General features: G+C 37.8%; 2 protein-coding genes and 1 long non-coding RNA gene across 7 annotated transcripts in view; 1 reads left to right on the top strand and 2 right to left on the bottom strand.

Annotated features, from left to right (window-relative positions):
• The window catches only part of MGC69353 (uncharacterized protein mgc69353), a 33,078-nt gene extending 25,476 nt beyond the window's left edge, over positions 1-7,602 (bottom strand). The window contains exons 1-3 of one of the 4 annotated variants that reach the window (XM_031890307.1): positions 7,538-7,602; positions 5,340-5,422; positions 630-840 (exon numbers count right to left, since the gene is read on the bottom strand). In XM_031890307.1, the coding sequence (XP_031746167.1) occupies positions 630-815 (186 nt within the window). In that variant the 5' untranslated portion in view covers positions 816-840; positions 5,340-5,422; positions 7,538-7,602. 4 annotated transcript variants of the gene reach the window in all.
• On the top strand, positions 7,040-18,284 carry LOC100497808 (cytochrome P450 2H2). Of its 2 annotated transcripts, none has more exons than XM_031891060.1 (9): positions 7,040-7,071; positions 8,682-8,844; positions 9,550-9,699; positions 11,693-11,853; positions 11,947-12,123; positions 13,712-13,853; positions 15,953-16,140; positions 16,542-16,683; positions 16,948-18,284. In XM_031891060.1, exons 2-9 carry the CDS (start codon positions 8,739-8,741, stop codon positions 17,130-17,132), a joined length of 1,251 nt encoding a protein of 416 aa, XP_031746920.1. In that variant the 5' UTR covers positions 7,040-7,071; positions 8,682-8,738; the 3' UTR covers positions 17,133-18,284. The 2 variants fall into 2 exon arrangements, with proteins under 2 accessions (XP_031746920.1, XP_002939429.2); XM_002939383.5 differs by lacking the exon at positions 7,040-7,071 and adding an exon at positions 7,439-7,724.
• LOC116406637 lies at positions 12,064-22,289 on the bottom strand. Its single transcript, XR_004219718.1, has 3 exons — positions 20,192-22,289; positions 18,740-19,111; positions 12,064-12,160 (listed from the first exon to the last, which is right to left on the bottom strand). It is a non-coding gene; the product is annotated as an uncharacterized LOC116406637 (long non-coding RNA).
• Positions 22,290-22,576: the final 287 nt, after the last annotated feature.

Here is a 22,576-nt window from a genome sequence, read left to right as displayed (position 1 = left end):
CCCCACCCGCACTTTTGTACAGAATCCTTGGAAGTCAGTGGGAATGGCAAGAGGTAGTTGGGAGGTTAATTTTTTACACCAGCAGTGAATCCACTCACATTAGCTGTAGGTCAGTCTATGTATGGCCCATCTTTAGCCTCCCCTAACAAAAAAGTCACCCTCCGCCTATGCACACTGGGTCTGTGGAACCTTAGCGGTGCCATTGACAAAAAAATATGCTCTAGTCCAATAGAAGTGCCAGTTAGTATAAAGGGGGTAGTGAGCAGGGGTTAAAATATGTAGAAAGAGGGTCTAGGTCTCTGTTGGAGATTGAGGCCCACAGCTAGGAAAATATAAGCAGGGACACAGGTTCAAATTTAGCACAGAGCCAATGGGCCCTTTAGTCACACAGCTTTCCTGTAATATCTAAACAAATAATTGTTCTTATTATGAAAAAAAGTAAATCTGATTAGCAATAACATTCATATTTTTAATAGATGAATAGCAGTATAGCTGCTATGACACTTGTACTTTAGTGCTGTAACTGCTATTATCTGTGACACAGAAAAGGTTAAACAGATAAATGCCATTGGTACAGTTTTATGTTTTTAAGACATTAATAAACTTTACTAAAAAGCCTAATTACTTACCTCCAGCAGCGGTTTATGTATTTCTCTGCTTTTCAGCTGGAGCAAGTTCCCTAGAATAGGGAGAGGTTTGGGACCTGGGGGGAGGCATCCTTTAACTTTTTTACCCACTTTTCTTGCCAGGAGAAGCAGAAGTGCAGCAATCAGTAGAAGAATTGGCAAGCCATTTATTTCCAGGGCCCAGTCCATAGCTGAAAGCCGAGTCTATGTGAATCTATGGGAGGAAGCTGGGTGTGAGAAGGTTTACAGAGTACAAACATCAGGAAGTTACTCTATTCCGTGACGATGTAAACAAAGCCCAGAACATTCTAATGGGTTCAAAGGAGCACTTCCTATAACCTGCCACTCCTCAGTTTGTTTCTGACTGTGGGACAGAGCATACACACGGCAGGATTAAAGCTTGGTTTGCGTGCAGCCTATAATAAATGCTAAGCAGCTAGTAGGGAGGATCATTTACAGCTAAAATTAGTCAGAGTAATAATATAATAATTATACCATTACTAATCCTGCACATTATTGAACACGTGCTTAAGTTATTTTGTGATGCTTTGCTCAGGGGGGGTCCAATTTCTGCTTCCCTTGTCAGATTAGTATTTGCCACATGTGACTCTCTCCCTTATCTCCTATAGTCGCCTATATAAAAGTGAAAGGTGTTGTAGCTGAACTATAACTCTTATTGTTACTGTTAGAAGTGGGTGCCAGTGGTTCTTAAAGAGATACTGTCATGATTTTTATGGTATACTTTTTATTTCTAAATTACACTGTTTACATAGGAAATAATTCACTCTATCATTTAAAATTTTATTCTTGAACCAACAAATATATATATTTTTAATTGTAATACTGGTGTGTAGGCAGCCATCTCAGTGCATTGTACCTGAGTCTGAGCTTTCAGAAGGAGCCAGCGCCACACATTAGAGCTGTTTTCAGTTAACCTATTGTTTCACCTACTCCCATGTAACTGGAGGAGTCCCAAGCCGGACTTGGATTTCTTACTATTGAGTGCTATTCTGATATCTACTGGGAGCTGCTATCTTGCTACCTTCCCTGCTGATTGGCTCCTGGGGGGGGGGCGATATCACTCCAGCTTGCAGCTCAGCAGTAAAGTGTGATTCAGAGCACAGGTCACCATACCTCCCAACATTTGAAAAATAAAAAGAGGGACTAAAAGAAAATATTTTGCCCATGCCCATTTTGTGACCACACTCCCTAAATACCACTCCCATCTTACTAAATTTGGCAGGGTATTTAAAATTTGAACAGATTTCTGGGGGTTTTGGGGTAGTTTTATGTGTTATTACAGTTTTGCTAAAAAGGTGAAATTGCCCTGCAAGCTGCAAGTCTCATTTGCCCCAAGAGACCTGTTTAGCTTATTAGTTACAATTGTATCTAAGTACAGGTGTAGCTTGTTGAGTTTCTGGGCTCTCTGCCAAAAGCTACTTTTTTAATTAAAGGAGAAGTAAACCCTAAGATGAATTTGGCTAGAAATGCCATACAGTATGTTATATACTAAACTGACTCCACTAGTAGTGATGAGCGAATCTGTTCCGTTTCGCAGAAAAATTTGGGAATCTTTCAAAAGATCCGCAAAACGCCCAAAAATTCGCGAAACGGCGAAAATGTCGTGCAGCAAAAAAAATGTCGCCCGCGACTATTATTTTGTCGTGCGGCTATTATTTTGTCGCATGGCTATTCTTTTGTCGCCCACGGCTATTATTTTGTCGCACGGCTATTCTTTTGTCGCCCGCAGCTATTATTTTGTCGCGCGGCTATTCTTTTGTCTCCCACAGCTATTATTTTGTCTCGTGGCTATTCTTTTGTCGCCCGCGGCTATTATTTTGTCGCGCGGCTATTCTTTTGTCTCCCGCGGCTATTATTTTGTCTCGTGGCTATTCTTTTGTCGCCCGCGGCTATTATTTTGTCGCACGGCTATTCTTTTGACGCCCGCGACTATTCTTTTTTGACGCCGGCGACAATTTTTGGACGTGCGCCAAATTTTTCCGCAGCAAATGTTTTCATCCGTTGCGCAAAACAATCCTCCAATGGCGAAACGCAGAAATTCGCCGCAAATCCATGCCTGGGGAAACATTTCGCCCATCACTATCCACTAGCCTAAAGTTTCAGCATCTCTATAGAAGTAATGATTTCGGTGTTTACAGTTGTCACAATAGTTCCTCATCTTGGATTCTGTTAGAACTGTCAGGGACAGTGCACATACTCAGTGTTCTCTGGGCAGCTGTTGAGAAGCTAAGGGTTCTGGTGTCTTTACACATTATCAAGCAGAACATGATGTTGGTCTGTCATACAAGCTAATGCTATAGGGCTCATTATTAAATTCTGATGCTAGTTGCACTGATTTCTGAGATTCTATGTAGTAAGTATCTGTACTGATTCCTAATCAGTCTTATATTGTGACATTTATATTCTATATCAGTGATCCCCAACCAGTGGCTTGGGGGCAACGTGTTGCTTACCAACCAACATGGATGTTGCTCTCAGTGCCCCCAAACCAGGTAGTTATTTGTTGAATTCCTGACTTGTGGCAAGTTTTAGTTGAATAAAAACAAGATTTCCTACCAAATAAAGCCTCCTGTAAGCCAATAGTGTGCATCCCTAATAGCTACTGGGGGCATCTTTGGAGGCACAGGTCTTCTGGGTACAGAAGCCCAGAAAATAATGTTCAACATTTTGAGCCTACTTCTTTAGTTAGGCTTTAGTTCTCCTTTAAGTTTGAGAAACAATGTATCTAAGTGCAGGTGTAGCTTTTTAAGATTTCTGGGCTCTCTACCAAAAGTTGGAAAGTACTAGTTAGCACCAAGCCTTGTCATTAGTTAGAAGTAGTGCAGGTTCCCCAATGGCCACTTTCCATCGGCATATCCTGGTACAGAAGAACAGGTACAGCACCTCTTGTCTTTGTAGATTAAAATGCCTTTATTGCAAAGTTTTTTGGGGCAAACAACCAAAAAGCTACCTATTTAATTAAAAGTGAGAAACATTGTATCTTTTTTAGTGTTCAGTGCAGGAGGACTGCGGGCTGAGCTGTTAAAAGAGGGATTGTCCTGCAAAGATCGAGACAGCTTGGAGGTATGGGTCACATTGTTCTGGCACCCTGGGAAATGAAGAACATGGCTAGCCACATGTGAAATTTCAAAATTAATTACAAAAAAAATCTGTTTGTGATTTTAAAAAACGTATTTCAATGCAGGATTCTGCTGGAGAAGCTCTAGTAACTGATGCATTTTGAAAAAAAACATGTTTTCCCACGACACTAACTAATTAAGGGTGCAACGTAAAGATCATTGTGTAGTTAGTTTTTGGATGATAACCTTTTTGTAAATCTCCACCAGAATTTTGCTGTGTGTTTTTTGCTCTGGAAAAAAACACAAAACCCTCTCTAACCCTTCCCATTTGTCTAAGATGTCTGGGCACCAAGATTGCAAGAAAGAATGGGAAGAACATGGGAGTATTTTATTTTATGAAGAACAATGGAAAGGAGCTTCTCTTAGAAGGCAGGCAACGTATATATTATTGGTGAGCTAAAAATGCCCCAATGCTTTCTGTAAATTTTCTGCAAAATTTTTCCATTTTGAGAGTTTTTTGGTAAACCAAACGGCCCTGTTTTGCTCACCTTTAAGTTAACTATCAGTTTGTTGTAGAAGAACCAAATCTAATATCAATATATTTTTCGTTTTTTAATTATTTGCATTCTTCTTCTGCCTCTTTCCAGCTTTCAAATGGGGGTCACTGACCCCGGCAGCCAAAAACTATTGTTTTGTGGGGCTACAGTTTTATTGTTACTGTAACTTCTTATTACTTATTTTTCTATTCAGGCTTTTCTATTTATATAGCAGTCTCTCATTAAACTATTCCCTGGTTGTTGAGGTAGACCAATTGCACATTGTCTCAGAATATCACTCTCTACATCATACTAAAAGTTAACTCAAAGGTGAACAACCCCTTTCATTTGATACAAGCTGAACTCCCACACTTGTATAAAGCAATGTTCATTTATGTATTATATAAAAGTGCAAGCGCTTTACTATCTAATATAAAAAAGCAAAGCAAATAAAGTTTCAAAATGAACAAATGAAAATAATTAATTCTTATTGGGTCTAAAATAATCCTATTTGGCTAATTTAATGTTAAAATGATTTTTAGTAAAATCCCTTATCCAGGTCCTAAGCAATAGACAGGGCAGGTGATTAATAAACAGGAACTCTTCTTATTAGGCACAGGCAGGGTTAACAGGGCAAGGCAAAAGGCATGTACTGATATACAGGGTAAACAGGCAGGCATATGGCAGGAAAAGTACAAGACACAGCACAGCAAGGGTAACCAAGTTTAAGTCCAAAGTCCAGGCAACTGGCCACGGCAGGTAGTGTACAGAGAGACAGACAAGTAACATTCTATACTAGGACCAGGATCAGTTTCAATATTAACAGGCAAATCATTAGGGTTGAGGAGACTCATACAGATACAAATAAACAAAAGGAATTCTGGGAATGAATTCCAAACAAGCTCCAAGAAAATTCCATTTACATGTGTTTATCCTATAGGCTAAAGCTCACCCACTGGGTTTTTAAAGCAGAAGCCAGGATAATGGCTGATCAGATTCCCAACTACAGACCAGTTTCGCCCTTCTTGGCGCTCATCAGTGCAGTGCAGGGTTTTCTGAGTCCAAGAGTGTGGATTCATATTAACAGGAGGACTTACCACAGACAGAGTGACCTGCATGAAGACAGACCAAAGAACTTGAAAGGCCTTTGTGTTTAGTGGGCCTGTGACCATGATACTTCCTAATTAAATAAAAGAAAAAGAAAAATTACTAGTACGACTTCTATTCTTACCCTGTCTTATCTTCAAAGCACATTGGGGCACTAGTATTCATCATACTGTGTAAATAGAATGGCGACCACACATCGCCAGGCATCACAACATAAAAAACAGAGCACTTACCAAGCTGTGTATGGGTTTTCAGCGAACGCTTACCTCTGTGTAAAAATCTGGTGTCATAGAAAGCATCCATTTGAAAATGCTATGGGAATATACAGTGTTTTTTTACTTGATTATATAACTCCTGCCTGAACTTACTTGATGTTTGAATATTTCCCATTGATTTTAATGGGATGGTTAACTTTTAGTTACCCATTAACTTTTAGTATGTTTATAACCAGTTTTATACAAGTCTTTAATCGGCCTAAATTTTTTTTTATAGTTTTTGAATTATTTGCCTTCTTCTTTCGACTCTTTCCAACTTTTATAAGGGGGTTACTGACCCCAGCAGCCAAAAAACGATCGATATTGTTACTTTTATTTGCTTGTTTTTCTCTTTTTGTGCTCTCCTATAAATATATCAGACTCTCATTCAAACCACGCCCTGGTTACTAAGGTAATTGGAACCCTAGCAACCAGATAACTGCTGAAATTCCAATCTGGAGAGCTGCTGTACAATCTTTGTCTGAAGAACAGCGGTGGGAGCCCCCAAAACATTGTGCTTTCCATGTGCTATTTTCACAACATAACTTACAATAAAAACTGTACTTGTAATGTAATTCCCCATTGAAATGTTGGTGTGCATGTTCATTCTAAAACTGAAAACCTACAGTTAAAATAAATTGATAAATTGACTCTAGCTGTAGCATGTAAGCTCCATTGGGGTAAGGGCTATGCATGGCACATAATCTGTAGCGTGCAATTTAAAAGTCAGTGCTGTATAAAAAATATAATGCAGGTTTGGGACCTGTTATCTAGAATTCTCAGGTCCTGGGTTTTTCCAGATAAGGGGTCTTTGCATAATCTGGATCTCCATACTTTAATTGGTGTATTTATCAATTTTCGAGTTTGTGAATTTGAGTTTGTTTTTATAAATTTAATAAACTTGCATATCAAATGGTCGCTTATTTATTAAAAGGTTAACTCGTTCAAATAAAAAACTTGAATACCTCGAATTTTTGCAAGTTTACTAACTTAAAAAACTCGAAAAATTTGAGTTTGAAAATAAAGCTTGACTTTGCCCAGGACAACTCCCATTGACTTCTATAGAAACTCGCAAGTTTTTAGATGGTGAATTTTTACATTCGAGTTTTCAGGTTTTTTGTACTTATTAAATACCAGGCATTCGAGTTTTTGAAACATAATTTGAATTTGAGCTTCTTTAGCGCAAAAAAAACTCAAATTGTGAAAAAAAAATCAAACTCGAACGTTGATAAATCTTTTCCAAATTGTACGAAAAAATTATTTAAATATTACATAAACTCAATAGGTTTGTTTTGCCTCCAGTAAGGATTAATGAAATATTAGTTGGTATTAAGTACAGAGTACTGTTTTATTATTACAGAGAAAAGGGAAACCATTTTTTAATTTTGAATTATTTATTTAGGATCCTTTATCCTGAAAACCCCAGGTCCCAAGCATTCTGGATAAGAGGTCTTACAGCTGTACTAAGGTAAGTGAGTAAACAGCACCCAGTTCCTTCAGCTTTAAATCTATTATGCCCATATCTAGGCTGTCAATGATCACATTACAAAATGATTTAGCTTGGAAGGACAATATCCCATCTTAATTCCATTCCATTATTCCTTAGTAAAACAAATCTGAGTATTCATTGTCTGTTGTACAAAACAACAATGGTGGAAGGTTTCATATTCATAAAAAGAGATTTCTACATTTTAAAAAACTTTAATCTTTTTATTGTGAATATGAGACCAGGTTTGTTTGAATTTAATATCACTTTTTGTGCAGTTTATTTACTGGTGTTGTTGTCATTGCACCTAACCCTGTACCAAACATATAGACACACCCTTTGAGCTCACACAGAGATTGATACAGAAAGCTATGTTGTGTCATGAGTAGCTGCACAGCACAAAAGCACAAACAGGACAAGGTACAGAACAGAACTGCAAACCTCACACCTTTACGATGGCACTGGGCTTTGTAGGCACGATTCTTCTGACTGCGTGTGTCACCATTCTGCTTTTCCTGTTTAAATGGAGAGGCAAAATCAAAATCAAAAATCTGCCCCCAGGACCGACGCCAGTTCCACTGTTGGGTAATATTCCACAGATTAACACTACAGAACTTCCTACCTCTTTGCTTGAGGTGAGTTGGTATTCAGGGGGGCACAGGATAGCATGCAGCACACTAGAGATAAGAGGGAGAGGTTGGGATTTTTGCTGTATTATGTAGTTATTAGTGATGAGCGAATCTGTTTTGCATCGCTGAAAAATTCACGAAACTGCAGAAAAGTTAGCAAAACAGAGAAACATTTGTGAAACATGGCTACTGCATAACTTTTTCCTCACTCATCAAATTTTTGTTGTGCCAAATTTTTGCGTCAGTCTTACAAGAAAATTTGCCAATGGCTAAATGCGGAATTTTTGCTACAAATCCATGTCTGGCAAAAAAATTCACTCATCACTAGTAGGATACTGAATTTTGAAGAGAATAATTATTTTCTAAAAGCAGTCTTATATAGTATATATATATAAACATAGCCTAAATAGCACTCTGTTTGCTCTATATGACTAACCACAACTGAAGGAACAGAAACATTATAAGACTGAGTTTTACAACATAGATGTGCTTACTTATAGCAACCCATTTTGTCTTAATTTTATGTCCTAGCTTGTGGCATGGTCATAATAAATAACTGTTCAAATTTAGATAATGTTACTAATATTACTAACTAATTACATTTTATCCCAGCCCAGGGCTACAATAGCTTGAAAATAAATATAACGGTTGCATTTATCATAAGAGGTTGTATGAAAATACTCAATTTACAGATTAACCTATAAATGGTAGTTGCTCCATTTAATATAACTAATTGTACAGGTCTAACTCTGGAGATTATGGTGTTTCATAACAATATGTCACCAAAATATAGATTTAATTAGATTTGTCACTCACTAGATAGATCAATACATTTTTACTTATATTTAAAAGCAAAAAGTCACCTCCCACTTGGAAATGAATGCAAACAAAGGTATAGGTGTTGCACCCAATGTTCTTTTCTACTATTTCATAACGTCCATGTACTTTATTTTGTGTTTACAGCTAAGTAAAACCTATGGACCTGTGTACACCCTGCATCTGGGCAGTTATCGATCAGTCATGCTCATTGGGTATGATGCTGTGAAAGAGGCATTGATTGATCGCAGTGAAGTGTTTAGTGATAGGGGAATTATGGACTTTACTGAACTGATATTTAAAAATAATGGTAAGAAAATTGGGGACAAATATTTCTTTTTGGCTAGTTACATTGAATAAATTATTATTACTAATGTAGTTGTTGTTATGTGTACATAGACCTCTTGATTTGAATGCTCATTTAATGTATTCACACTGGCCAAAAATGTAAACAAATAAGGAAAAATTTATGTCATATAGTAAATAGGTTTTCCCCATGGGTGAGGTTTTTCCCAATGTCAGCTTTATTGTAAGGATTAAGAATTGGATCCACATTTGGCATTTGCATGGACAGTTTTTTATATTCACATTTTATTCCTGAATTGTACTTTTATACTGGAGAAAGAATACATGGCTGTAGTTTCATGACCTCTCTTTAAGAAAACTAAAGTACTGTAGTTATCCTAACTGAGCTGAACACACCCCAATAAGCATGTTATACCACGGTAAATGGATTAAGTAGAACACAAGAAGTGAGATAACAGCTGTTTTGGGAAGGCTAAAAACTGAGACAGCATTGCCTTTAAAGGAACCAGGTTTAGAGTGGAATGTTCATTTTCCCACTGACTTTGAAAGTGCGACATGTGAACATTCTTCTAAATCCTGTAAAAGTTCCAGGATTTTGACAAATCTCAGCCAACTCCTGGCTTCAGTGCATCCCTACTTAATATTTCTATTAGACAAATTTAATAAATGAACAGTAAGAAAGTTATATTATTTCTTTGAAATATTTTAGGTGTTTTGATGACCAATGGGGAGAGGTGGAAAACAATGCGGAGATTTACTCTCATGACTCTACGAAATTTCGGAATGGGGAAACGAAGCATTGAGGAAAGGATTCAAGAGGAATCGCAAAGCCTTGCAGAAGCATTTGAAAAGAATAAAGGTGGTAGATAATATGTCTATTTAAAGTTATCAAATGTGGCGGTACTATAAAGCAAACATTGGTAGTAAAACAACATGAAATGTTATTACATCACCCATGCCATTAACCCTTTAACTGTCAATGACGTAATTATTTTATTGTGGGAAATAGCATGAAGTAGTACCTACCTATCCAAATTTTAGGTTACGCTATGGAAAAAGTGCTGTCCTTTTAACACAAACAATGGTCCACCAGATGTCTGGCAGTAAAAGGGTTAAAGAGAAATCCCTAAACGTTTCACAGCTCTATAGCTCTATTTAAGTACAAAAGTCCTTCCTTCTGGCTCCTATGAGGCATTGTGGTCATGCATAATGCAAGAAAATGCATACATGCTAGGTTACACCAGCCTATTAATGTACTGGAGATTTGGGGACATTTACTCACCACAGTGCTGGTAAGTGTAAGGCAGCCCCATCTTTACCATCGCCATAGTGGCCTGTGTCCTCTGGCTCTACATAATTTGCATGTGTGAATGATGTGCAAGGGGACAGGTTAGGGGGCCGGAGGGGGTGCATCTACTGCCTCTCACCTTGACTACAGAGCTTCCCAAAGTGGGTAAATAACCCCCACTGTAAAACTAAATAGCAATATTTACTGATATGACTGTATGTTTTTATTTAGAGCTTTATTTCTACCACTAAAAAATCACTTCTTTTGCTTTACCGTAGGGTCCTTCTTATTGTTTTTATAAAATTTAAGGATGCACAGGTGGGTCACCATCTTGGATTTTGTTAGGAGTGTTAGTGACACTGGATATGCTCAGTGTGGTCTGGGCAGCTGTTAAGAAGCTAAACGGATTGTCGCAAATCATCAAGCAGAAAATGTGGTTTTGCTTTCATAGAACCTAATGCTACAGGGTATTTAATAAATTCTTATTCATATTGCACTAGTTTCTAAACTGCCAATGTAATGAGAATCTGAAATAATTACTAGTTATCCTTGTATTGTGACATTTATATGCTATATATAGAGTATAAGTTCCAAAGCTCTAGAGTTCCAAGCTCAAAGCTATAGAGTCAGTACCTAAGCTCAGTAATTGACAGCACCACAGAACATGTGCACTGAAACAGCAGAAAAGAAGATGTGAGCTTCTTGGGGCAATGCCAGGCCAGGCTGACCGGCTCCCTAGGAAACCCAGCTGGCTACCTTGCTCCATCCCTGGCTTGCCCCTCCCCCCAGCGATAACACTGGGGGAGTGGGATCGGTGCAAAGCAGCAACACAGGTATTATGACTGGGACTGGAGGACCTAGTCTCGGTGCAGGCAGACAAGATGTAAGTGCCCAGCCCCCTTGGCACGAGCCACTTCTGCCTACCCCTTGTTCCAGCCCTCTCTGGAGGCATTTTTAGAGGCACAGATCTTCACTTCTAAAGGGCTGTGGTTGCCTTGCTACAGAAGCCCAAAACATAATGTACCCTACACTGAATATAAAAAGTGTGTAGACTTATTATATCCAGGGCACTTCTTTGTTCATGGAAAACTATACCCCCAGAAACAATACTTTACCAACAGATAGTTTATATCATATTAAGTGACCTCTTAAAGAATCTCGCCCTTTTACGTCTTTTCCCTTGAGCCACCATTTAGTGATGGGCTGTGTGCTCCCTCAGAAATCACCTGACAGGAAATAATGCAGCTCTTACTGTAACAGGAAGTAGTGTGGGAGCAAAAGAGAACTCTGTCCATTCATTGGCTGATGTGCCCTAGCATGTATGTGTGCCCTGGTTTGGTTGTGTGCACCGTGAATCGTATGATCCCAGAAGGCCCTTAATTCTTAATTTTCTATTCAGGATTACCCAATGGCACATACTACTAAAAAAGTACATTTTTATGAAAACGGTGTGATTATATGAAGCGGGGTTTTACATATAAGCTATTTTATGCAATACATTGTTTGGAAAAAAAGCTGTAATCTTCTATAAATGAAAGATCGGTATGAATGTATTCTTTTGCAGGTCAACCATTTGACCCAATGTACCTGCTGGTACTAGCTGTATCCAATATAATCTGTTCCATTATTTTTGGTGAGAGATTTGACTATGAGGATCAAAAATTTTTGACTTTACTAAAGTATCTGAGGGAGATCATAAGATTATCAAACACATTCATTGGACAGGTATGTATAGGTTTTTCTGTCTGCCTCAATTTTTCCATCTCTACAAGTCCTTGTTTATATGCTTCATTAACAATAATATTATTTTTGCTGCAGCTTCTCAATTTCTTTCCAAATGTGTTACAATACATTCCTGGCCCCCACCAAAATATTTTTACATATTTTGACAAGCTAAAAGAGTTTGTAAGGGAAGAGGCAAATGCTCACAAAGACACGCTGGATAAGAACTGTCCAAGAGACTTTATAGACTGCTTTATTATGAGAATGGAAGAGGTGAGTTCATCTAAAAGGTTGATCCGTTAGAATGTACCTGTAAAAGAAAATGTATCCAGTCTTATTGGCTCGTATTAACTGGCTTATTGTCATGTGAATTTGTTTTGCACAATAAGACAATGGATTGTAATAAAGATACATTATTCATAATAACTTTTTATATTTCACACCAAAATAGTTCTGCAACCCATGCTGATTTCCTTACTCATCAGGAGGTCTGGAGCATGCTGCATGTATGTTGTAGATTGCAATTTTCCCTTACAGTTTATTACAATAAAATTCATTACAAATATCACAATGAAATTCAGGGAAAATTTCTATTTAGATCAATATTAAAACAAGTGTTTAACAGCACAGAAGAAAAATCCTTTTGCACCACACGGCATTATGTGAAGTAACACAAACAATGCCGCAAAATTGCCTTTAAGGTAAACTACAATGTCAGTTTTTAACTAAACCAATTTCCAGCGTTCTAATTGATAAGTGATGTTAATTAAATGTCCATAATCTCACAATATATTTATAGATTAGTAATAATTTATTAATATACTTGTTTTGTTTGAAAATTGTTATATTTTGGCCCCAAAACATCTGCACTAATTGATAAATAAAGTGTAATTTACCTACATTATCACATAAAAAATATGTAACATTGACATTAGCTCTTCATTAATAACTGGAAATATAGAAAATCAGACAAATTTGCAGATGGGCAGATCTTGTACCCCTCTTTTGAAACTAGTGTACCAAGTAAAATTAAGGTTCTTTCACAATTTTAATAACCTTACCAGTTTCTGCATACATTTACCAAACCATCACCAGATTGGACTTTGATAGGTCCATTACTATTGTTGGTAATAAACTCCACAAAGTTAAATGTACAAACTACAGAAACTGGATTCACCCTCCCTGCATTGTGGCAATTCTGTAAACTACAAAATCCTGCATATCAAGCAATTCTTCATACATATAATGATAAATTGTTGGTTGTGACAAAGTAGATGCAGAATCTAGACCAGTATTTCCCCAAATAAGTACTGTGCTTGGGTAAGAAACAGCAAGAGCAGCAAGATGCAACACTTATCTGTCAAGGGAGGCCAGAAGGAAAAACAAGTGAGCACTGAAGCAGCTACATTTTAATCTGCTGCAGCCTTTCCTTCTCTTTCTCATCACTGCAGCTTATTTGTGTGCTGTTATGTAAAAGCACTTTGCAGTCAGTCTGTTGTAAAAGTTACCACCAGAACAAAGAGGGTAAATTAACTTAGTTGCAGGATTTTCTGCAGCACAGGACCCCTGTGTTCTGGTGGATCAGAAAGTGATGAAGTTGCACATAAGATTCAAAAGCCATTCAAACCTGTGATTCCTTCAAGTAACGTAGGAAATAGCAAATAAAGGCCAGCAGTACAAACAGCAGAGAGAGACAGCAAAGTAGGCTTGGAATCATGACTGCTTTTATATAATTTTTGGAGAACAACATTACTCGTGGTATAGGAAGACCTGACCAAACTGGGCTAAAGCCAAAGAAATTTGAAAGCCTCGAGAAAATGAATTAGTTCTAAAATACTAAAAAGGGTTCTTTTTTTCCCAGGAAAGTATGAATCCTAACAGTGAATTTCACAATGAGAATTTGAATCAAGTCATCTTCGATTTGTTTATTGCTGGGACAGAGACAACAAGTGTAACACTGAGATACGCCTTTCTTATTTTACTTAAATACCCAGAAATTCAAGGTAAATCTGCTCATGCTTCAAACTGCGGTATGTCACCAACTTAGTTAATGGGCACCTATAGCCCCAAAATAGTTCCCCCCCACAGGTATTATCTGGAATAGAATTACTGCCAACACATGTTTTTTTTTATCACAAATGATGCTGTACTGGAAAGCTGAAAACTCAGAAGGCATTACAAATGTGCTCATAATACTTTACCTAAGTAATTGTGACTATAATATTCTCAAATCGAATTTATGTTTCAAAAAACAAAGGTACATTGGGTCAGCAAGGACACTAACACTTCAAAAACATATTTTACCAATTTAAGATCATTATTTCAGATAATAGATTGTCATAATGCCTTTTTAGTTAATGCAAAACAAAAATAGGCGCCATTTAAACAAATCATAAACTATTTTCTTATACAGTTTTTATAGAATTTATTCCCAAAAGAAAGAAATCTAAAACCAACTTATGTGGGTTCACTCATTCACTCAGATGTAAGGAAGTTAAAAATAAGAAAGCTTTTCAAATCTACAAATCAGAGGGAACAGACAAACACAAATAAGATTTTCACAGTTTCGAAACTTTTCCCTCAGCACTTGAACTTGGAGGTTGGGGGGGGGGGGGGACATAGCAATGGTGATAGGGTAGGCCACAAAAAGACTTAATATTGAAACTCCAACCTGCCTAAATAATTGAAATTACGAAGAAAACAGGATCTGAGATCTAAATAGCAGCTTTGCAGTTTCCATCATTGATAGACAGGTATTTCAGAGATATTAAGATACTTTACCAGCAGGGGTGAATGCTGACACACAGAACATTAATGTTATACATGCTTCATTCACCAGATGTCCATGATTTTGTGTTATTCTGTGAGATCTTTATTCAACAAACTTTGAGCCCCCCATGTTATTATTCAAATGTAATGGGAAAAGTTGTGTGATTTATTGAAAATTTTTCCAAAAACCTTACTCACCCTACCCATTTGTGCTGCCTCTTTTCCCACACTGTTAAGGGTGCTGAAGGCACTAAGCAGACTGCACTGTAAGATAGAAACCAATGAGCAGCTAGGCTGAGCTGATAGGGAACTGACGCCTGTCTTTGCTTGTGTAACTGCAGGGCCGTGATTGGCTAACCCCCTCTTACTGTACTTGTGGCAGGACCCACACCCCTTATTTGAAACATGGACAGGGAGCGTAGCAGATCTATGGGGAGCATCAATAAAGGCACCAATCTTAAAGATAATGATCATTTTAGCCCAGAGTGGAACCAGCACCATGTATTATTTATTATTGCCTACGAGATGGGAGGGGGTGGTTCAGTTATGTTATATGTCTCCTTTAACCACCATCATGTTTTTTATTGTTTTGTCCTTGTTATTCAAGTAACTGCAGGACTGCTTAATAGAAAATAGTCATAGTGCACACAAATACAGTTCAAAATGTATCTTTATCCAGTTCAGCTTGGGTTATCAAGTCCATGATAAAACCTGCATGATATACTCTACTGCGCATTTGCAGAACAGCAAAGGGATCTCAGGTAAATAGATGCCAACGCAGCAGGTAGATGTTCCATTCTAACAGGATGGGGGTTACCTAACATTTTGGCACACCCAAGTGAAATAGACTTTACATGCCCTTTAATGATCATTTTCTATTGCCCACATCTCTTTTGCATTATGATGTAATGCCTTCCATGTAAACATTTTATATTGTAATTGCTTCACTGTGCATTATGTCTATTTAGGGAACTGTTCCTAAATGTGCAGGTGCTTTGCAGAAAGGGTTATCTGTGTTTAATATATACATTTGCAAAAGTAAACAAAAAATGAAAAATATTGTGAACGCATAAAAGTTTTGGAATTACATCTTGTACTGGTAGAATTTTGCAGTGAAAGTATGTGGTTGATTTACAGGCATAAGTGCTACATTGCACAACAACAGTAGCAACCAATCAGCAATTCATTTTAAAGTACTTCCTTTTTGTGCTTGCTATTGGCAACAGCACATGCTGTATGTAAGTTAGTAAAAGAGTTCATTTATTGTTCCAGCAGTATTGGGTATTTAACACTGAAAAAATGCAGTTTTTAATTCTATGTCTGGTTGATATAGAAAAGATTCACAAGGAGATTGATCAAGTAATAGGCCAAGACCGCTGTCCATCAGTCGTGGACAGGAGCAAGATGCCATATACTGAAGCTGTGATCCATGAGGTGCAGAGATTTGCAGATATTGTTCCAGCTGGACTGGCCCATGCAGCCAGCAAAGATACAACCTTCAGAGGATATAACATTCCCAAGGTTAGAGGCTTGCATGCTGAGTTCTGCCCTTTAGGAGCAATACGACCGTAAATATGCTGCTCTAATAATAAAAAAAACCCACAACTTTGGATTGACTTACTGCATTGCTATTAGTACACTTATAATACCAATTACAAAGAAAGGTTCATCCAAATACATATCTTTTATTGATTTTGGCCTAAAAGGAGTGTATCAAATACATCCCTGCCATTTTGGCAATATATTAAACTTAGCTTAAACATGCCTCTGTTATTACTGTATTATGGCTCCAGTGCTGACCTATGATATGTCTTTCCCATAAGCATACGCAGGCCACATAATTGGCTGACCCATAAAAATATTTGATATTTAAAATTATATACAAATCCTGCTTTTCAAATATTTTTATTATTCTACTCCAGGGTACTTTGATCTTTCCAGTGCTGACCTCTGTCCTAAAGGATCCTAAATTCTTCAAAAATCCATATCAGTTTGACCCTGGGCACTTTTTGGATAACGAAGGCAATTTTAGGAAGAATGATGCATTCATGCCATTTTCTGGAGGTAGGGACAGATGGCTACCTTGTGTGGATATTTTGAGAGGTGGGACTTACTGAATGTACACCACAATTAAAATTGGCCTTTATAAAAAAAACATTCCTTGCCTAGCTATAAATAAATATTATTATTATATAATAATTATCATTATTATAATATAAATATTTTAAGCACTTACACTTAGGCAACCTGCAATGTGAATGACCTTGTTGCATTATTGCCTTGGCAAGCCTGACTTTAGGGTAATGTTCTCTACCTTATTTCCTACAGGAAAACGTGTGTGCGCAGGGGAAGGACTAGCTCGAATGGAGCTCTTCATATTTCTCACTACCATCTTACAGAAGTTCATTTTAAAACCCACAGTTGATATAAAAGACATTGAAATTACCCCAGAACCTAAAACTAACGGTTCACAACCTAGGTCCTACAAGATGTTTGTTGTCCCTCGCTGCTGAAGCATGATTTGCCAAAATAATGATGTGCTTAATATACACTTGAGGCTTACAAATGATTTTGTATGTTCTTGAATGTGTGTATGTGTGTGTGTGGGAGGGACTTGCTCTTCATATATCTTACTACCATCTTACAGAAATCTGTTTCATAACCCACTGTGGATACAAAAGACCTTAAAATTACTCCGCAACCAAGAACCAATGCTACAAGACAGTGGCCTTAAAAGATATATGTTTTCTCTCACTTCTTTACAATGTTGTTATGGATTGTTTGTAGTACCCTTGATGGGGTGATATATACTGTTCTTTTCCACTAGCACTAAACGATTATATCTAATGAAGCATTCTCTGTTTTTTTTAATTATTATGAATGCTTTCAGTCTGTAATGCCATGGCCTGCCCATTAATGATTCTGGATTTAGTTCCTAAATTATTAAGTATGCGCTTCATTGCTGACAATGCAGATTAGCCTCTCCATGGGGATTTTTGTGTCTAAGTTATAATGTATATGATTAGTGATGAGCGAATCTGTCCTGTTAACCTTCATCAAAAAAAATCTCAAAAAGTGAAAAATTAATGAAACAGTGAAAAATGTAACACAAATCGTTTTATGCGACTGTGACTATTTTGACATGACCACGCCCATTTTTATGCAATGTGCCCTATTTGACGTAACAGCAACCAAATTGATGGGACCGTTCCTATATTGGGACCGTTCCTATTGCTGCAATTTTTTTCCCCTGCAACTGTTTGTGCCTGTTTCCAGAAAAAATCCAGCAATGGCGAAATGTGGAAATCTGCCGCAAAACCATGGCGAAAAATTTTGCTCATCACTATATATGATTATTAGAACTACTTAATTATGATTTAGGCATGCTCTGTTTCTTCAAACTGTTGTGCTTAAAACTGTTTTTCAGGTTTTCTACATAGGGTAGTCATCTCATACAAGCTGATCTTATCTTGAGATGTAACATAGCACCTGGATAAGGATTTAAATAAGAATATATTCCAAGAAAGTATTTGGCAGTATACTGAAACTGTGGTCAGAAGTTAGTAAAACACTGTTTAAAAATGAGTAGTGCTTAAAGTGATACTGACACAAAAAAAACCCACTTTTTAATATATGAATCTACATAAAAAGTTACCTATACATCATTTTTTGCTGATTTCTTTTCTTTTGTAAGTAAGTGTTACTCGAAGTTCCTAAACCTGACTTTTGCCAACCTGACTGTCCCTTCTCAGCCTGTCAGTTATAGCTTCTAATGCTAACAGATTCTTTCTGCACCAATATGGCAGCCCCGCATAGTGGAAGATGGGGAATCAGATTGGCAATGTAAACACATCTGACAAATACATCTATGGCAAAATTATAAATAGTATGCAAAGACAATGTTATGATAGATGTAAAAAAAAGTTTGATTTTTTTTCAGCATCTCTTTAAGAAGAACAAAAAAACAACACTGTTGTGGAAAAAGGGAATCTATAATGGTATGAAAATGGATAAAAATCAGTGGTGTAACTTTACAACAGCAGACCCTGTGGTCGTGGGGAGGGGGGGGCACGACTATGGGGTTTGCTGTATAAACTCAATATTTTTAGTCAGCACTCACCACTCCAAGAGTTCGTGTTTAGGTGCAGGTTGAGACTGTCCACACATCAGCCACATCAGATAATGAACGTAATAGTCACAGCACCTTCTCTGAAAATGATTTAAAAAAACTTTATTGCTCACATCTGGCTTCAATCTCCAACAAGCAGCATCATTTCAGGCTTTCACACAGCCTTTTTTCAAGCTACGGAGTAATACAAAGAACTTCACTTTTATACACTTTTGTAGCACACCTTCTACAAGCATGTATTGAGAAAAACACAGTTTTCAGAAAAAAACAAATAAATACATTGTTACTTAAAGGTAAATTGTCCATAGTTACAATGTTTTCATTTGACACACGTCGCAGTGAACCGAATAAGTGAAACAGTGCCTGTAGGAATAAAAACATATACCAAAAGTTAAAACCAAATGATCAGAACCTAACGTGCAAGTCATATTCCCGATCAGACCATGGGGTTCCAAAGTTTCCAACCTGCGTATCCACATTGCCTCTTTCCTGAGCTAATGCTTTCGCCGGTCGGAATTTAGGTACACTCTCCACTACTTGGAATTTAAGTTGGTGAACCCCATGGCCTTTTTAGGTAAAATGACAAGCCACTGCTTCATCCATTTTTTTTAGCTTGATGGTCGATTTGTATTCCCTGATCCTTTAACGGATCATGCATTTGGGTAGTCTGCCCCACGTATAATTGGCCACACGGACACTTTATCATATACACTACAAAAGTAGACATGCATGTGTAATAACCCATACTTTTAATTGGTGTACCCTTGCAAGGGTGATATGTGATATCACCTTTTAGGCTATTGGTACAACAACTGCAGGACAAACATGTAAATGTCCCATTCTTTCTTGGACACAGTAAACTCTGTTCACCTGCAGAACTCCCTAGATCAGATTTAACGAACCAATAGTTTAATTCTTTTTATATGACATAAGGGGAAAATTTTGGAAACATTCTATTTGAGGGAATGTCCCCAATGTTTACAAATAATTTTAGTTACCTCCTGACTAATGGTACTGTACTTCAAGACAGGAAACGATTGTTGTAAAAAGTGACATGAATGATTTTCAATTGCAAGGCTTCATGAGCCAAACCAACAACCTTTGGTTTATATACACATTGCATATGGTGTTACATTTTGAAACACCATATGCAATGCGTATATAATTGCACTGGATGTATGTAATTATTGCTTATAACATCCTGCCAATCTGTGTGTGCATGCTCAAGTTTCTTCTAGTAGTTGCCAGTACAACTGGCCCATTCAGTCCTTTAATTTGAATGCAATATTCCCACCCGAAATTAATTTATCTTTATCTTATTTAAGATATGCTCTATTAGATGTTTTTTTGTTGAGCCTTATAGCTGTCTTTCTCTTCTCTTCTTTGAACATAAACAATATTACTATCACCACCAGCCAGACAAAATTACAATGAATAATTTACCTTATCAAGTGCTTTCAAAAATTCTTTTGGTAAGTTCCCAAGAAAAGGAAGAGGTATCAGTATATCACTATAATGGCAATGATCATTCGGAAAAGATTTCCTAGTTGAGAGAGACAGGTTGCTTAACATCTTATCTAATGCAAAGGTCAGGGAGCCAGTAGATCCTTTCTGTTCTGGTACTAAAGAGGCTCCTTTGCAATGACCCTAGCTAAGTAGCAGAAATTATGATCAAGATTACAGGAACAGAGAATTATATTATTGTTGCAGAGCAGAGTAAAGAGAACTGGGAAAAAAGAATGAGCAAAAGTATTCTAATTGCTATCAATGTGTAAATATTCTGTTGGCAAAGGATTTGTGGCCAGAACAGAGAGCTAGATGGATGATATTGGTAACTGTTTAACCAGCAGTTTGACATGATTGTACATAAGGGGCCAAAGATATTTTATAGAGCATTTCACATCACTCTTGAGTGGCTTGTTATTCAACCATACATATGGACAGCATAAAAGGTGAATAATGTTGCATAGACATAAGCCTCATAAAAAATTGATACATAATAAACAAAGTTTTAAAGGGGATGCCAGCCCAAAAAAATAGTCAGACTTTTCTTATATGTCTTCTTTAGAGGTCTGTTAATCTCAGAACATGCAAGGCTTTTCAAAGGTATGATTAGTCAGGAAAAGGAGAGGAGGAAATAGACATTCCCTTTAATACCTCTCCTTGAAATAACAGTTAATTGTTAGATCTCTTAACCAAAAATGCTACATTCCTCTATTGTTGCTCAACACAATGGTCAGAAGACAGGAGACACAGTGCAGTAATAACCAATAATCAACTGAATGCCACATTGGTTATTAACACCTTCCACTGTCTGGGCTCCTTCATTCACTTGCATTTATTGGAAGATATTGGCACATCGTCATAGTATGGCTATGGTTTGGAACCATATTTTCTGTCCCAGCAAGGCACATATAAGGGCATTGAAACTTACAACTTCAGTTGTCATAGTACTTAATAGTTCAGTGATCAATCTGTGGCTAATGTAAGGGTAATTATCAGTCAACATCTTTTAGTGCAGTGGATAGTCTGGACCTGTATTGCAAATGGGTATACAAAAACACAATGGGTGTACCGGACTTTGTAAGAAAGATCAGATAATAACAATTAATGAATAAAACACAAAGGGGAAGTCACTTCAATTCAAGTGTTGTAAAGTCTCAAGTATCAAGCCTTTTTATTGAAGCACAAACAAACTTGTTGCCCTACACCTATAAAAAAAAACTCTTAATGCAGCAACTATGTGGGTTTTTGCTAAACCAACCTGTAACTGGTTTTACAGTTATTTAAAATTGTAAATGTAAATGTGTTATGATTGCATGTGTTTTCTTTCAATGGCCACTAGGTGGCAGTATAATTTTGTTAAAATCTATTAAAAATTTATGAGTGTAGTTCGCACCCCCAACCACTAGAGAGCAGTGTGGGCAGGATGTATAAAAGTGGACCACATCCAGAATTAGTGGTCTTTATGGGAGAACACAGGAAGAGACCAGCTGGAAGCAAGGAATAATAGCATACAGGGTAAGGAGAGGTAAGAACAGGGCACTAGATGTTTGAGTCACGGTTAGGTACTAAGGGCCGCCTATTGCCCCACCAAGGGGGGTAGAGGGAAATAGTTTTCCCAGGGGATCATCCACAGAATAGGGATCTAAGCAGATAGGGGTAGGCTAGAAGGAGGGCTTGATGAGCTAGTGTCGTCCAGTAGAAAAGGCCTGGTGGAGTAGCAAAGGGGCACCGCAGGGAGTGCCAGATTGCTGAGCCTGGTGGGGACAGGAGATCCCATGGAGACAGGAGACAAATGTGACAGCCCAAAAGTAGCTACCCCTGCTAAGACTGATGTCCTCTGGACACTGGGGGAATTGTACATGTTTTGTGGAATGTTTTCAGTTGGCCAGCTGTAGGGAGCTGCCTGATTAGGCTGCAGGTGAGCAGCAAATAATAGGGCTGTGGGATTAAACAGGGGTTAGAGAGTTGGAGATTGATTCTTGACTCAGAGCGGGGCACAGGGCAGGAAGGCTGCCTGTGTTAGGAACTCCCAGAGGGGCTGGGGGTGCCTCCTGCTACTGCAAGAAGCAGAGGGAGTTGTGACCAGTCGGATGAGTGCCGAGAGGAGTCAGCAAGGCTTAAGGTGAAGTCTGAGTGTTCCAGAGTGTGGAAGTAGCCCTGGAAAGTGAGAGCCCTGAAGGAGGGACATATCACAACTCTGAACTGTTTATGAACTGCCTTATGTTGATGTTGGGGAGAAATGGCCCTAAATAAACCTGTGTTTTTCCTGAAGAAGTTGTTTCCCTGTCTCTTATGCTCCAGATCCTCTGCATGCCTGCCTAC

This window comes from Xenopus tropicalis, chromosome 8 (genome assembly GCF_000004195.4).
Source record: "Xenopus tropicalis strain Nigerian chromosome 8, UCB_Xtro_10.0, whole genome shotgun sequence".
Classification (NCBI taxonomy): domain Eukaryota; kingdom Metazoa; phylum Chordata; class Amphibia; order Anura; family Pipidae; genus Xenopus; species Xenopus tropicalis.
The sequence above is the reverse complement of the archived record's forward strand: the minus strand, read 5'-3'. Positions and strand labels throughout refer to the sequence as shown.